The following is an 18,088-nucleotide window of genomic DNA, read 5'->3' on the forward strand; positions in this document are numbered from 1 at the left end:
GTTTTCTACAACCCCCAAATTCTAACAAAAACAAATAATATCAGAGCAATTTATAGGTTAGAGAGCATGATAATTCATGTTATCTCATTTGTTCCTTACAACCAAAGTCCAGTGAGGTAGGTTTGGGGCTCAACAATTAACTTATCCTCATTTTACACTGAAGAAATTGAGACTAAATGACCTGTCCTGTTCACATCATAATTATGGGTCTCTGAATTCCAAGCCTAAAGGGATTTTCACTGCACTAGATGATGAAAATCATCCAAGTGATAATACAGGAATATACCTCTGGCATGTCAAAAGCAGTACAAATATCATCATAATGAAATTTTGGTCTGTTACTGTTTTCTAAGCTCTGGCCACCATTTTCTAAAAACATTTTAAGTAGTTCCTTTTACATCACAGGGATATAGCCTCAACTAAGATAGGTATAATTTGTTATATCCAGCTCTTATCACAAAGAAACTAATGAGGTAGGCTAAAATGTAGGAAATTTTTCTAATTTAAAAAGATTTTTAGAATTTTCATACATTTGCTCTAAGAAGCAGCAGAAAAAGAAAATCACTACTAACAAAGGTTTACTTGAATATTTGTTTACCCAACTAGTATACAAAGATTTAATTTCACATAAAGCAACAAGAGCTTAAATACTTCTAAGAATTGGTGTTCACCTTTTAAAATTAATATCAAGTTTTGGTACAAGCTTATGTAAATATTTCTTGTGTAAGTTATGTATTTATTACTTGCCACATGTTATTCTGGTAAAGCAGAGACTTCATTTCATTCAGTTTAAATTTAGATACTTCAAATTCCCTTGAGGTGAGATTCTCACTACTAAGGGTAAATGTGAGTTGCATAACATGAGTTGTTCATTCGTAAATATTTGTTGAAAAACCTACTCTGTACTTAGCCCTGTGCTAGTTGTTATTAATCAATTGTTCTTTCAAACCAATTATTGTTTTGAGCTTAGTATGATCTTTTGCTTTAATTATTGAATAAATTAAATACAGTATCGCTAAAATCAAAGTACTTTTTGAAAGCTCTTGATTATATATTAACATCTTGGAGAAACTATTATTTTCGCAGTTGTCAGCTGAACAAATAAAATACTAAACATTATCACATGCCAATCAAAACACAAATTAAAGTTAAACATATGGTAAGAAAGCTGTCTCGACTTGTTCAAGTTGGTTTAAGGGAACTGAGACTTTGAAATTGCTGGTTTGCTATAGTTCTTTAACAGTTTCTTAAAAATATTTCTTAATTTAAAGCACCAGTTTGATAAATAACCTGACCCAAACTAAATACTGTTATTTAAAACAAGGGACTGATGATATTAAGTAAATTTCATGGAGCAAAATTAAGATACTGAAAGTAAATGAAAGATAAATATAGCATTTACATATATGCCAACAGGGAGTTTAACAAACAAGAGAAATGAATATATAAAAATCAGGAAGCACAAAAATTAAGATTTTCATAGGGATGTGCACTTAACTGTCTACACTTGGCCTACTTGCACATGAAAATCAATTAACATTTTGGCAATTGATAATATAATGCAGATGGCAATGGATGACAACATCTTTGAGCTCAAACTGGTACCTTCTATTTTAACTTCTTATTTTTGTTTCTGAATGTTTGTTTTGGTCTTCTCATGCTGTTCTCAGGAGAGATTCTCAGAAAAAAGCCTTATGAATTATTGATTTATTGTATAAACGAGTTGTTCTAAGTCTGGCCTTCAGAGAAACGGTTTACTAATTGTCAGTTATGAGGGAATTTCAAATTCTGCGTATCTTGAGTACGAACTCCAGCTCCAAGGAGAAAGACAATAAAGACAGAGGAAAAAGAAAAACACTTTGGGGCTAAATGTTCAAATATGTCCTATAAAGAGTCAATAATAAACAATAAGATATATGTACTTTGAAAGAAATATGATATACAAATTATTATCAGAAAACTGACTTTTTTTGCATGATGAAGCCTTTTTTTCAACACCTAATTTCTTGGTATTTTTGTTTTAAAGGAGAGAGAAAAAAGTACACATAAATTAAACACATGTCAAGGAATGTACAATAGTAGCCCTCAAATCTCTTAAATCCTTAATCTTAATCCTTTATATTTCATAATGCTTTACAGTTTTCAAAGAGCTTTTGTATGATTTTTCATTTGATCCCTATTCGACAACTTTGTGAGGTAGGTACTTCTCCTCTATCTTCATTTATAAACAAGGGAACTGAGGCTCAGAGCAGTTTACTTGTTAAAGGTAAAAAACTGGCATATGGCAAAGCCAGGCCTCTCTAGAGTCTAGAACATTTTTCAAAGTATGATTCTTGCATTACCTGCATTAAGAATTACGTGTGATATTTTTAGAACTCAGGTTTTAAAGTCCTACCACCTTTGACTTACTGAATAAGAAACTTTAGGAGTGGGGCCCCAGATTCCACATTTTATAATGGAAAATAAAGTGGAGAACAATTGCATATCAGGTAATGATATATAAAAGCACAAAATTGAGTCCGCCTAGATATTCATGTGATATCATATGATGCCATCAGATCACTATCAGGGGGCAAGTTAGTTCAAAACAACCTGAAGTCTGGCTGCAGATTAGAATAAAACATAGAAAACTTAAAAAAAAAAAAAAACCCCTACAAATTCTCCTCTGAAAGAGAGGAAGGTGTTGGGCATCAGAGGTTCCCCAAGTGATTCTTGTCTAGTCAAGGCTGAGGACCACTTGTTTAAATACACTTTACTATAAAACACATCCACCATTTTCCAGAATTTTTCTTTCTCTTCTGATCAATTTCATGCCTAATAAAGTTCACGGTTTTATTGTAAATTATTTAAACATTACACAACAGAATGTCAAACATTTTTGAATTGATATTGGTAAGACTAAAAGATACTTCACAGCAAGACTAATCATGCTTCATTTAGTTACAATGGTTTCCAAATACCTCAAATTAATCACCACTTTGGACTTAAGTTATATATATTTCAACTGTAAGGAAAGAATGATCCAGAATCTGAAAATAAGAATGTGGGGGCAGAAAGCTGTAGTCTAGTGGCTCCTGGGCAATGCAAATGCACACAATCAACTCACTGTTAGGAGGGGCCTGGTGGCTTTGGCAAGATCACATCTCACTGTAGAAAAATACAACAATGAATGTAGAGAAAACATTTTGCCATTTTGTAATTGTGGTTCCCACAAAAAAAGCTTATAATGTGTGATGCTTATCTTATTACATGCCTCCACGGAACAGATCTGAACATGAAGTTCTCTATGAATCAATACTACTACATGGAAAAAGGTGGCTACAAATTAAACTTTTTCCACCATGCATATGGTTAAGTTATAAAAACACAGCCAGTAAAAGTAATATTTACAAAAGTAATAAAGACAGCACAATCACAGGGGAAAAAAGATCCATCTCTGTTTTTATTCCATTGCTAATCCTAATCCTGTGTGTCTCTGGATGAAGATTATTTTGATAGAATTTTAAAAGAGCCTTCAATAGACTATTCAGTTTCTTCTGTTGATCTTGTATCTTATTAGCTAAAATACCCTTGTTGATTTATCAAATTCTCCTACAGTTTAAAAACACAGTTCTTTTTCACTTAGTGGAAAGAAAACTACAAAGTCCAACTATTCATCTGAGAAATAAACCTTGCATAGAAAATTTCCTTAATTCTGAAATTTTGTTTTATTAATACAACTACCAGAATGTTATCTCACAACTAGTTGATATCATATGAAAGTTTGCTACAAAGCAGTCACCACACATTTAGGATTTTTCTAAATATAAAATAAGTAGGTTTATAAAAATGCTTACCAGACAAATAATCTCTTCATAACCTAGAAATAAGAATTATTTATGTGATGACATAATTATTAGCATTTTTGATGCCTTGATGTTCTAAGGTTGATGCAATATAAAAAGCAAAAATTTACTTTCCCAATGGACACAATCTGCACCTGACTGAAAGCATGGTAACGGTTGAGTTACAGCAATCAGTCATGCAAAGGCAAAGAATAAAATCTGCTTTTTAAACAGCACAAGTTCTCCGTCTTAGGACAATTTAAGCACTGGTTCCATCTTCTTCAATAACCCGATTCATGCTGGTACCATGTGTGATGTGAGTCATAGGATTACTACTGAGATCTCTGATGCTGCTATGCCGTGACTGTTCATTGAGCCGATGAGAACTACTGTGTCTGGAGTGATCGGTCAGTCGTGATGTGCTGCCATGAGGGAGCCTCTCTTCCATTCCTCTGTAACTGCAGGGCGTATACCTAACACAGAAGAGTTTATTTTGAAGTAGGTAAGACAACACACTAGAAAATAAAACTAAAAATCTCATGAAAACGTCTCATTAAGCAAAATGATTAGGAAACCAACCAGTGAAAAAGTAACCATCAATTTTTGATGATTTATAGTAATTTCAAAAAGTAGACATTCACACGGCTAACCTGAAAGGGTAAAAACCCATCTCATTAAATTCAGAATGAAGGTCTTACTCATTGCACAGGGACAGATATTAAGGTTAAACAGAGCTGGCTGATACAGAGCTATGCTAAGCATGGATACTTTGCTCATTCAAATAGGAGAGGAGGAACAATGATAGAAGCAACATGGCCTTGTCCCAGGGAGCCTATGAGGGTGGTTATAATCAGTAGTACAACAAAACAAATTTTATTGAAAGACTAGGGTTGGAAGAGGGAGCATATGAAATTAGAGGACAAATTAGTGTAACCTAAAAATAAAAAGGTGAATGAATTGGCAAGCAATGATGACGGTTATGTGCCGACAGCTTCTTTCCAGATAGCCCAGCTAACGGCTGAAGAGCTACCTGTAAATGTCTTAATTACTTTTCATTAGGGCTTGAGGCTGTGAACATCTATTTCATAGAAGCTACATTTACTTAAATATTCTAGTAACATCCTCTGAACATTTGTAGCTATATTCCAGACGAAGCAAATTCTCCCCTTACCCCTAGCCCAAGACCCAGCTTTTGAGTAGTACAATGTATAATGTATGCTAACTGAGCTACACTGCTTAGTGCAGGCAGGCAGTCTTCTCTCCATCACTGTGCTTATCTTGAAAGGCAACAGTGGGAACATCAAAGATAAGAAAACACACGCACACCTCTTAAAGTATTTAATTTAGTAAAACAAAGCCCAAAGAAAATGTAACTGCATATAATTTATAATTTTAATAGATACTAAATTTTACTTCAATACCTCTAAAATTAAAAAGGATTCAGCAGGACATTCCATCTTAAAATAGTCAGCAAAAGAACGAATCCTGAGCAGCTGAAGATCTACTGGCTGTCAAAAATCATTCCTTTATCATTCCTTCATAATAATTACAAATTTCATAATTCAGTAAGAATCATTTATAAAATTTAAAGATTTTAAAGACTGATTCATACACTAGTGAGGTGATTTAGTTTTATAGAAGTGCTTATCAAATAAAGTTTTCATCAGATCACAGAGTTTAACAATTGAGAAGTCGTTTTATTTATTTTTATTTTTTAAAGATTTTATTTTTAAGTAATCTCTATATCCAACTCACAAGCTGGAGAGTCATATGTTCCATCTACTGAGCCAGGCAGGCACTCCAGAAGTCCTTTTAAAATGATAAAAAGAAAGCATGTCTTTTGCTTCCAGTTTGAATAAAGCAAAAAAGAAAATATGAAAATGAAACGATGCATTGCGGCAACTGAGTGGCTTAGTTGGTTGAGCATCCCACTCTTAATTTCAGCTCAGGTCATGGTCCCAGGGTCATGGGATCCAGCCCCTGTATTGGGCTCCGTGCTCAGTATGGAGCAGGCTTAAAATCCTCTCTTTCTCCCTCTGCCCCTCTCCTGCTCTCTCTCTCACTCAAAAAGAAAAAAAAAAGAAAAAGAAAAAGAAAAAGAAAAAGAAAAAGAAAAAGAAAAAGAAAAAGAAAAGGAATGAAAAGATGAATTTCAAAAATTTAAAAAGCTTCTTATGCTAACAGGTAAAAAAGCATTTAATTCTTATCTATTAAAAGATATTTCACATTCAGGGCAAACAGTTTTAACTTTGATTTGCATGTTTGGGTAAACTAATTACATTGTTTACAAATGAAAATATTTCAGAATGAGCTTGTTATTCTAGTTAATAATTATTATTTGACATCATGATTATTGTCCTAAATCAAGTGAAAGATTATTTCCAAATGTAATTTGCCAGCTAACTGGAGATCTTTCACCTCTCAAAATGATTTCATAAGCATCTATTTCAAATGAATTGGCAAACAAAAAAAAGCAAAGTATGATGCAGTGCTTACTAAATGATATCAAAGTAGTTAAAAAATGAAAACCAACCATTATTTAAAAATATGAATTGAGTATTTTCTAAAATAAAACTAAATCTTTGAGTTTACCAAATAAGACTCAAAGAATACATTTTTCATAGAAAAAATTACCATACTGAGTTCTTTTGTCTATTTAAGTGAAATATAAGGCTATTCATGAAATTCTAGAATATGAACAACCTGCCCATGGATAATTAGGAATCAACTACACAGAAAAATAAATTTAATTATAGTGTTTAATCTCAATTGTATATATAGCAATTACCAAGTTTATTTATCTTTTGCCAGTCATTTAAAAAACTGTAACCATCTACTCTAATACACAATATAAAAATGTACATTAATTTTAATATAAACTTAGGCAAAATAATTTGGTTAATTTGCTGAAAAGATAATAAGGTATATTTCCAAAGTCAAAATGAGAGAAACTTAAAGATGATTTATTCTTTTTGGTTCTCTAAACTAGTTGCTACCATTTATATAAATAATTGAATTCATTTGGGTTTAACCAGTATCTCATTATTCATTCTCTAGCTTTCCCTTGTCACCCTCTCATGTCACCTACTTATCACCACATCATTCATTTCCAAACCTCAACCTACTTACTCCTCCACTTCCTTTTCTACCCATCCTCTAAGCCAACAATATTTATAATACACATAATAACAATTACTTATTCTTTGAAGTTGACATACATGTGTAGGTGTATTTACCTCAGGCTATTTTATTTCATGGAGCACTGAGATCAATAAGTATCCATCAAGGAGTCTACACTAGAGTGAATATGGAGAAGCAGGTAGGTGTGTGTGTGTGTGTGTGATCTCATAGTCAAGATACCATGAGATGATGAGAAAGTGATGGCCAAAAGATAGTGTTAACATGTAAACTTAAAAACTGACAGTTAAGAAAGAAATCTCTACGAGATGATTTTTGTAATTATGAAAACCCCTATTTAGACTTTTAGGTTCAAGATGGCCTTGGACTCTTTCAGATCTGCTATTTTAAAGTTTTTACTTATTTATTTTTGAGAGAGAGAGAGAGCACAAGTGGGGGAAAGGCAGAGAGTGAGGGGGTCAGAGGATCTGAAGTAGGCTCTGGGTGGACAGCAGAGGGCCTGACGTGGGGCTCGAACCCACGAACTGTGAGATCATGACCTGAGCTGAAGGCAGACGCTTAACCGACTGAGCCACAAAGGCTCCCCCAGATCTGCTATTAAGTTCTGGCTATGGCAGAGGGCCTTGCAGTATGAATATTCATGTACCACACACAACACCCTTAGTAGACTGTTGTTTTAGTTTTGGGCCCTGAATTCCTGGGAAATGTGACCCTTCGCTTCCCTTCCTTTCCCTCCCTCCCTCATTCATTCATTCATTCACTCATTCACTCATTCATTCAAAGTAATCTTTACCGCGGGGCTCAAACTCATGATACTGAGCTCAGCATGCTCCACTGACGAAGCCAGCCAGGTGCCCCTAAATGCCCACATTCATTCATTCATTCATTCTTTCTTTTTCTTTCTTTCTTTCTTTCTTTCTTTCTTTCTTTCTTTCTTTTTTTCTTTCTTTCTTTCTGTTTTTTAAAAAAATTTTTAAGTGTTTGTTTATTTTTGAGAAAGAGAGACACAGAGCAGGGGAGGGGCAGAGAGAGAGGGAGACACAGAATCCGAAGCAGGCTCCAAGCACTGAGCTGTCAGCACAGAGCTAGTCATGGGGCTCAAACTCACAAACAGTGAGATTATGACCTGAGCTGAAGTCGGATGCTTAACTGACTGAGCCACCCAGGTGCCCCGCCTACATTATTTCTAAAGTCATCTATTCAACAGATTTATCTCTCTCTCTAGATAGATAGATAGACAGATACAGGAAGATAGATATAGAAGATAGAAATATATGCCTAGAACTGTGCTAGGTACTGTGGGGAAATACAGAGATGTCTGTCATCTAGTTCTCATTCTCTAGAAGTTACACATTTAGCTGAGGAAAGACTGCTGTATGGAAAATAGGTCATACCATAAAAATGATTAAAAAGCAATTAACTGCCATGGACATGGGAATTAAGCAGGCCTTAAAGGATGGGTATGATTTTGATTAAGCACAGAGGTAGGAAAGGCCATTACAGGAAGTCATAATCTATCCTCTGGTTCTCATGACAGTATACTTTTATAGATTCTTTCATATGCCAATAAGCTCTTTCTTTGATTCACATCTTGGCTATTCTTCTTGTATTATTATTACTGTAAGTATTTATTAAGGTCTTGTTCTTGGTCTGTTCTTTTTTTTTTTTGGTTATGTTTCAAGTAATTCTATCTCACAATTTTAATTATCAACTACCCTTTTTTTTCTTTTTAATTTAAATTCAAGTTAGTTAACATACAGTGTAGTATTGGCTTCAGGAGTAGAACCCAATGATTCATCATTTACATATAACACCCAGTGCTCATCCCAACAAGTGTCTTCCTTAATGCCCATCACCTATCTAGCCCATTCATTCCCCCACTCACCTCCCCTTCAGCAATCTTCAGTTTGTTCTCTGTGGTTGAGTCTCCTATGGCTTGCCTCCCTCTCTGTTTTTATCTTATTTTTGCTTCCCTTCCCCTGTGTTCATCTGTTTTCTTTCTTAAATTCCACATATGAGTGAAATCATATGGTATTTGTCTTTCTCTGACTTATTTCGCTTAGCATAATATATTCTGGTTCCATTCACGATGTTGCAAATGGCAAGATTTCATTCTTTTTGATGGCCACGTAATATTCCAGTGTATATACATACCACATCTTTATCCATTCATTAGTTGATAGACATTTGGGCTCTTTCCATAATTTGGCTATTGTTGATAGTGCTGCTATAAACATTGGTATGCATGTGTCCCTTCCAATCAGCACTTCAAATTGTTTTTTATTTTTAAACTTTTTTTAAAAGTTTACCTATTAATTTTGAGAGAGACAGAGACAGTGCCAGTGAGGGAGGGGCAGAGAGAGGAGAGAGAGAATTCCATGCAGGCTCTGCACTGTGAGCACAGAGCCTGATGTGGGGCTCAAACTCATGAAACTGTGAGTGACCTGAGCCGAAACCAAGAGTCAGATGCTTAACCGACTGAGCCACCCAGGTGCCCCAAATTAGCAATTTTGTATCCTTTGGATAAATATCTGGTAGCACAATTGCTGGGTCGAAGGGTACTTCTATTTTTAATTTTTTGACAAAAAGAAGTAAAAAGGATACAAATTGGCATAGAAGAAGTCAAATTTTCCCTATTCACATATAACATGACACACTCTACGTGGAAAATCCAAGACTCCACCAAAAAACTGCTAGAACTGATATGTGAATTCAGCAAAGTCAGAGGATAGAAAATCAATGTACAGAAATCAGTTGCATTTCTATACACCAATAATTAAGCAACAGAAAGAAAAATCAAGGAATCAATCCCATTTACAATTGCACCAAAACCCCTAAGATACCTAGGAATAAAGCTAACCAGAGGTAAAAGATCTGTACGCTGAAAACTATAGAAAGCTTATGAAAGAAATCAAAGACGACACAAAGAGATGGAAAAACATTCTATTCTCATGGATTAGAAAAACAAATATTGTTAAAATGTCAACTACCTTAATGATTATAAATGTCCTTACCTAAGTTCCAGTTCCATTCAGATTAGAAAGACTGAATACCCTATATTTATTTGCCTTCAGAAATTCTCTACTCAGTATCAACTTATTTGTTATTACCATTCATTCACCTTCCATATTTCCTCTAATGTTCTATAATGTCAATTGTCTCTAACAATCACTGTTTTAATTATATGTTGGCTTACACTGTTATGTAATTGGCTCCTAGGTATATGTCTTCTCTTTCTTATAAGATTATGCTCCTAGAATGCAGAAATTAGCTTTCTTCTATATATCCCTTTACACACAGAATGCCACATGCATAGGAGGTGTGTTATAAATAATTGTTCATTCCTTATTGAAAAGGATGAGGCTGGGGCGCCTGGGTGGCGCAGTCGGTTAAGCGTCCGACTTCAGCCAGGTCACGATCTCGCGGTCCGTGAGTTCGAGCCCCGCGTCAGGCTCCGGGCTGATGGCTTGGAGCCTGGAGCCTGTTTCCGATTCTGTGTCTCCCTCTCTCTCTGCCCCTCCCCCGTTCATGCTCTGTCTCTCTCTGTCCCAAAAATAAATAAAAAACGTTGAAAAAAAAAATTAAAAAAAAAAAAAAAAAAAAAAGAAAAGGATGAGGCTAATAATGTCCAATGTCAAATAATACTGATAGTTCATAGAGGGTAATGTTGACAAAACATATTCTAAAAGACTCTCAGATCCCCTCCCTATGAGTATCTTAAGATAGGACCCATAAATTACTGCAGAAACTTCTCAACTGCAATTACTTACAATCTCCTCTTCTCCGATGCTGTTGCCAAAGTAATCTTTCTTAAACTCAAATCTGATTTTATTATCCCCAGGCTCCAAATCCAACTATTAAAGAATAGTTTCTTATTGCTGTCAGGAAAAAAATCCAAGTTTCTCAGCATGTTTCATCTGCCCAAGTGTACAAACTATGCTCTAGCCATACTCTGGTACCTAACTGCCTGCTTGACCTCCTTGCCTCCACATATGCTATTTTCCTGTCTTTAATTTCAACTGCCTCCTCTGCATCCTATTCCAAGTAGAAATGCTATCTTGTTTGTGGGGTTTTCTCTGACTTTCTATAATAAGTTAAATGTTTTTCTTCTCTGAGATTTCAAAGCATTTTGTATATGATTTTATTATACCCATTAAAGTGTATTATAACCGATTGTTTACTCTTCTGTCTTCCATCTGTATGTCCTTAACACTTAGAAGAGCACTTCTCTCATACGAGTGTTGAACGCAAGGAAAAAAGCAAAAAAGTGAAAGGATCTTTGAATGTGGTTAAAACAGGTCATTGGTGATGTTAGAAAGTACAGTTTAAGTGGGTAAGAAGAAAAAAAAAGACTGGATATATATGAAATGAAATATTCAAAATATTCATTTAAAAAATTTGGCAGGAAAAGAAAAAAGAAATGGATAAAAGATAGAAAAAATATCACAAAGACACTGCTATTTTTTTTTAAACACAGAGTAGCGGACCAAGTTAAAAGGCAAAAGAAAACAAGTTGAAAGAAAAAACCAGAGGTTTAAAAGAGTACATACAAGAATCATGACCTATGCTCAGAGGACAGAGAAGACTGGGAGAAAGGCTAGAATGAGATTGAAGGATATAAGACAGTTGTAGAAACAGGTATTTTATTTATTTATTAAAAAAAATTTTTTTTGAATGTAAAAAAGTTTTAAAAGTTTGTTTATTTATTTAGAACACAAGCAGGGGAGGGGCAGAGAAAGATAATTTCAAGCAGGCTCCGAGCTGTCAGCACAGAGCTCAATGCAGGGCTTGAACCACGAACCACAAAATGAACCATCTGAGCTGAAATCAAGAGTCAGATGATTAACCAACTGAGCCACCCAGGGGCTTAAACTGTCTTAAAGTGAGCATAGCCTGCTTTCCATTTCAGGCATTAGAATTTTCATTCTTTCAGTTTCCTAAACTAGAAATCTTAAAAACAAAAAAAACAAAACCAAATAAACAAAAGATCTTTTGGCACATTTCTTCTATCCAGCTGTTATTAATGTGTAATCAACTACTATCATTTCTTCTTTCTACATATTTTTCAAATCAGCTCTTCCTCTCTTCCCACTGCAACTACTCTCCTAATATAAGCCTTCATCAACTCCCAACCGAATTATTGCAAAGCTCCTAAGAAGTTTCTTTTTTTTTTTAATTTGTGTTGTTTTAAATGTTTATGTATTTTTGAGAGAGAGAGAGAGAGAGAGAGAGAGAGAGAGAGAGAGAGAACACATGCATGAGTGGGGCAGGTGCATAGAGAGAGGGAGCAGAAGATCCAAAGCCAGTTATGTGCTGAGAGCGGAGATCCCAATGCAGGGCTCAAACTCACAAACCATGAGATCATGATCTGAGTCCAAGTCGGAGCTTAACCAACTGAGCCACCCAGGCCCCAAGTCCTAAGAAGTTTCTAATTCTGGTGTCTCCATCATCTAATTTGAAAAAACACATCCAGCCTTCTCTCAAAGATTCTCTGTGAAGCTATCTGACCCTGTCCCCGACCAGATTCACTCCCTCCTCCATGCCACTACTGCTCCTACAAAATGGGTTGGCAAACTGGCTCAGTGGCCAACTCTGGCTCTTCCTATTTCTATAAATAAAGCTTAATTGAAAAACAAATAAATAAAAAGGAAAAGCTGTTTCCATTTGACTGTACACATTTTCTATGGCTACTTTCATGCTACAACAGAAATGAATAGCTGCAACAGAGACCGTGTGCTCAACCCACAAAGCCTAAAATATGTACTAAGTGGCTTTTTATAGAAAAAGTTTGCCAAGTTCTGTACTCTGCCATCATACTTATATTTTACTTTACTTGTTCATTTACAGTAACAGAAGTTGATATCAGGTATCTACTGAGATAAGCACTGTTCCAAGCAATTACCCATATTATCTCATTTACTCTTTACAACATTCCTAAAGGGGCAGATATTTCTATTTCCATTGTACAAATGAGGAAACCGAGCATTTTCATTCCAGACCTCATGTTTTTAACTACAGCACTAATACTGACTACACTATCTTTCTTGAGCTTATTAAGAACAAAGATTATACCTAAATCATCTTATTCCCAGAGTCTAGCATAGTGTTTAACATAGTATGCATTCTGTAATTGCTTGCTAAATATATCTTACTAAAATATCCACTTTCACCCTGACCTTCTCCCTGCTCAAAACCCTTCAATGCCTCCATTATTTGTTTACTGTATCAGGTCTAAATTCTAAACTCCTCTGAGCGGCTTTAAGTCTGATGGACACAATCCAGGGCAACCATACCTAGCAAAGTTTAAAAGCTTAATAATGTCCAACTTCTAGGAATTTTATGGTTTCAGGTCTCACATTAGGTCTTTCACCCATTTTGAATTTATTTTTGTGTATGGTGTAAGAAAGTGGTCCAGTTTCATTCTTTTGCCTATTACAAAAAGTCCAGTTTTCCCAACACCATTTGTTGAAGAGACTGTCTGTTCTCCATTGTATATTCTTACCTCCTTTGTCATAGATTAATTGACCACATATGTGTGGGTTTATTTTTGGACTATCGATGTGTCTATTTTCGTCCTAGTACCGTCTTGTTTTGATTACTACAGTTTTATAGTATATTGTGAAATCTGGGATTATGCTACCTACAACTTTGTTCTTCCTTCTCAAGACTGCTTTGGTTATTCAGAACTTTTGTGGTTCCACTCAAATTTTAGGATTATTTGATCTAGTTCTGTGAAAACTACTGTTGGTATTTTAACAAAGATTGCATTAAATCTGTAGATTGTTTTGGGTAGTATGGACATTTTAATAATATTGGTTCTTCCAAAACTTAATCATGGAATATTTTTCCATTTGTTATGTCCTCTTTAATTTATTTCATCAATGTTATATAGTTTTCAGAATATAGGTCTTTTGCCTCTTTGATTTATTCTTAGGTATTTAATTATTTTTGGTGCAGTTGTAAATGCGATTGTTTTTTGAATTTCTCTTTCTGCTACTTCATTATTAATGTAAAGAAATGCAACAGATTTCTGTATATTAATTTTCTATCCTGTGACTTTACTGAATTCATGTATCAGTTCTTACAGTTTTCTGGTGGAGTCTTTAGGGTTTTCTCTATATACCATCATGTCATCTGCACATAGTGTTAAGTTTTATTCTTCAGTACCAATTTGGATGTTTTGAACATAGGCCAGAGAAACATTTTTCTAGATCTGTCTCCTCAGGCAAGGGAAACAAAAGCAAAATTAAACTATTGGGGCTACACCAAAATAAAAAGCTTTTGCACAGTGAAGGAAACTGTCAATAAGCAACAAGGCAACCTACTGAGTGGGAGAAGATATTTGCAAATGATATATCCAATAAGGAGTTAGTATCTAAAATATATCAAGAACTTACACAAGTCAATACCAGAAAAACAAATAATCCAATTAAAAAATGAACGGAGGACCTGATTAGACATTTTCCCAAAGAAGATACATAGATGGCCAACAGACACATGAAAAGATGCTCAACATCACTAATCATCAGGGAAATACAAATCAAAACCATGAGATATCACTACATGCCTGTCAGAATGACTAAAATAAAAAAGGCACAAGATAACAAATGTTGGTGCAGATGTAGAGAAAAAGGAACCTTAGTGCATTATTGGTGGGAATGCAAACTGGTGCAGCTACTGTGGAAAACGGTATGGAGGTTCCCCACAAAATGTAAAATAGAATTACTATATGATCCAGTAATCCCACTAGTGGGTATTTACCAAAAGAAAATGAAAACACGAGTTTGAAAAGATACATGCACCCTTATGTTTACTGCAGCGTTATTTACAATAGTTAAGATACGGAAGCAACCCAAATGTCCACCCATATATGAATGGATAAATAAGATGTGGTATATAGGGGCGCCTGGGTGGCTCAGTCGGTTAAGTGTCTGACTTTGGTTCAGGTCATGATCTCATGGTTCATGGGTTCAATGCCCAAGTCGGACTCTGTGCTGACAGCGCCAAGCCTGGAGCATGCTTCGGATTCTGTTGTCTCCCCCTCTTTCTCTCAGTCCCTTCCCTGCTCATGCTCCATCTCTCTCTCTCTCTCTCAAAAATGAATAAACTTAAAAAAAAATTAAAAAAAAATAAAAAAGAAGATGTGGTATATATAAAAAAGGGAATACGGGCACCTGGGTGGCTCAGTTGGTTAAGCATCCAACTCTTGATATTGGCTCAGGTCATGATCTCATTTGTGGGATCAAGCCCCATGTCAGTCTCCATGCAGAGTATAGAGCCTGCTTGGGATTCATTTTCTCTCTCTCTCTCTCTCTCTCTCCTCCCGCTCAACCTTCCTCTCTCTCTCTCAAAATAAATAAATAAACTTTAAAAAATAAAAGGGGGTAACATTACTCTCAGCCATAAAAAAGATCTTGCCATCGGTGACAACATGGATAAACCTAGAGGGTATAATGCTAAGTAAAATAAGTCAGACAGAAAAAGACAAATACCATATGATTTCACTCACATTACATTTGGAATTTAAGAAGCAAAATAAATGAACAAAGAAAAAAGAGACAAAAAAAGATTCTTAAATTCTTTAAGATGGGTGAAACAGACTAAGACTATAGTTTTTATGATGAGCACTGAATAATGTATAGAACTGTTGAATCATTATATTGCACACCTGAAAGTAACATAACGCTCTATGTTAATTATACTTCAATTAAAATTTTTTTTAAAAAATACAAATGATGTCCAACTTCTATTTCAGATTTGGCTACTCTTCATTCTTAAGTTGTGTGACTAATTCAACTTATGAAATAAACTAAGCTTCCAATAAAACTCACCTGCCATCACGGGATCTGTGGAGACTGCCGTGGTAGCTGCTTACTTTGCTGTGGACACTCCCTGCTTTGCTTCTCTGATCATCCACCATAGCAAGCTGGGTTGAAGAAGCATGTGTGGATGTTCCTTGAGTGGAAGTTCCCCTTGATTTTCTTATAATAGGAGTATTTGGATCCCTCAGGAGAGACTGAGCAAAATCAGGTTCCTGTAGTACCTGTCGGCTCTCATTCACTATCCTAGAAAACAAAATACTAAGTTTAAGATACAGACTACCATTCCCATAGACCAATAAACAACACTTTGGTGACATACTGACATTATTCTTGAAATTAATTGCTCTTCAAATAATGTCTTTAGCAGAGATATAAGGTAACATCGTTGACAGAGGAAAGAATACAACAAAAATCCCTATCAATCTGTACTCTAAAGTGGTATGATGGAAAGAAGCCTGAATCAAAATAAGGAAATCAGGATTTTAGTTCAATAAATACACGATCTTAAGCAAGTCATTATTCCCTTTCTTTCATTTTCGTCATCTATGAAATGAAGCTATACAATTTTATCATTTCTAAAAGGTTCCTTTCAATTAAAGAAGTTTATAATTCTAGGAGTGCCTGGGTGGCTCAGTCAGTTAAGTGTCCAACTCTTGATGTCAGCTCAGGTTATGATCTCACAGTTTGTGAAGCAGAGGAGCACAGAGCCTGCTTGGGATTCTCTCTCTCTCTCTCTCTCTCTCTCTCTCTCTCTCTCTCTCTCAAAATAAATAAATAAGTAAACTAAAAAAAAAAAGAAATTTATGATTCTCAATCACACTGAAATATTATAAAAGATTTTATAATAGAGAAATTTATTCTTGCATGGTTTATGGATGTATCAGAGGCCTCACTGTAACACAGATATTTTTTGAACTTGTAAGTTACAACAGTTGTTTTTAGGCTACAAGTTGGTTTTATGGTAAAGCAGTTGTTCAGTGCTAGATTAAACATGATTGGTCATAATTAAAACAAAACATATGAAAAATTAAGTGAACATAAAATTAACTACCGGATATATTAAAGCCTCAAGGAAAAAAAATTTAAGGAGATGAATTACTGTCAAGAGCAAAAGTTTTTAACTGCCATGAAAAGGTTAAAAACATTTATTTATAGGGGCGCCTGGGTGGCGCAGTCGGTTAAGCGCCCGACTTCAGCCAGGTCACGATCTCGCGGTCCGTGAGTTCGAGCCCCGCGTCAGGCTCTGGGCTGATGGCTCGGAGCCTGGAGCCTGTTTCCGATTCTGTGTCTCCCTCTCTCTCTGCCCCTCCCCCGTTCATGCTCTGTCTCTCTCTGTCCCAAAAATAAATAAAAAACGTTGAAAATTAAAAAAAAAAACATTTATTTATAATGATAAACAAAGTAGTAATTAAACTGATAAGAAGAGCCAGTGAAATAGTTGCAAAGATCAGTGTCAGTTTATGTAAACAAGCAACTATGAGAATCAGACGTTTAAATTAAAATTAGATAAACAATTTCATGAAAAAAACAAAACTCTAACATATAAAGACTGGATCATACATTAACAAAGTGCATATATTCTAGGGGCGCCTGGGTGGCTCAGTCAGTTAAGTGTATGACTTCAACTCAGGTCATGATCTCGCAGTTCATGGGTTTGAGCTATGGGGCTCGAGCCATGGGTTCATGTGGGGCTCTGTGCTGACAGCTCAGAGCCTGGGGCCTGATTCGGATTCTGTGTGTCCCCCTATGTCTCCCCCATCCCTTGCTCATGCTCGGTCTCTCTCTCTCTCAAAATAAAAATGAATAAAATTTAAAAAAATGAATAAAATGAATAAAAATTTTTTTTAAAAGAGTGCATATATTCTAAGTTTTCAGATTACAAAAGGATTGTTGTTACTGTTACTGTTTTAGCAGTGAGGTAAAAGGGCTAAAGGAAGGCAAATATCTGTTGAGTACCCACACTGTGCCAGGTATTTTACATACACTCTCCTTTGATCCTTCTTAATAATGTTTTTATTTTATTATGGAGATCAATGTCCTAAGAGGGTATCTCTAAGAGAGTATGAGTTATCTGTTATGAATAGGTATCTATTAAGAATAAATACTGTGATCTCTATTTTATAGATGAAAAATCTGAGGTTCCAAAGGATTAGAGAACTTCCAAAAGTCACGCAATAAAACCAACAGTCGAGGATCAAACTTAATGATAAAACATAACATACGTGTGTGTGTGTGTGTGTGTGTGTGTGTGTGTGTGTGTGTGTGTGAGAGAGAGAGAGAGAGAGAGAGAGAGAGAGAGAGAGA

At 35.3% G+C, this 18,088-nt stretch overlaps 1 protein-coding gene across 3 annotated transcripts in view; it reads right to left on the minus strand.

Moving 5' to 3' along the window:
- Window positions 1-3,424: 3,424 nt before the first annotated feature.
- The window catches only part of FZD3 (frizzled class receptor 3), a 95,461-nt gene continuing 80,797 nt past the window's right edge, over window positions 3,425-18,088 (minus strand). For all 3 annotated transcript variants that reach the window (XM_049632371.1, XM_049632372.1, XM_049632374.1), the window contains 2 exons: window positions 15,794-16,027; window positions 3,425-4,297 (listed from right to left, as the gene is read on the minus strand). In XM_049632371.1, coding sequence (XP_049488328.1) covers window positions 4,084-4,297; window positions 15,794-16,027 — 448 coding nt within the window. In that variant the 3' untranslated portion in view covers window positions 3,425-4,083. The remainder of the gene's footprint in view (window positions 4,298-15,793; window positions 16,028-18,088) is intronic.

This window comes from Panthera uncia, chromosome B1 (assembly GCF_023721935.1).
Source record: "Panthera uncia isolate 11264 chromosome B1, Puncia_PCG_1.0, whole genome shotgun sequence".
Taxonomy (NCBI): domain Eukaryota; kingdom Metazoa; phylum Chordata; class Mammalia; order Carnivora; family Felidae; genus Panthera; species Panthera uncia.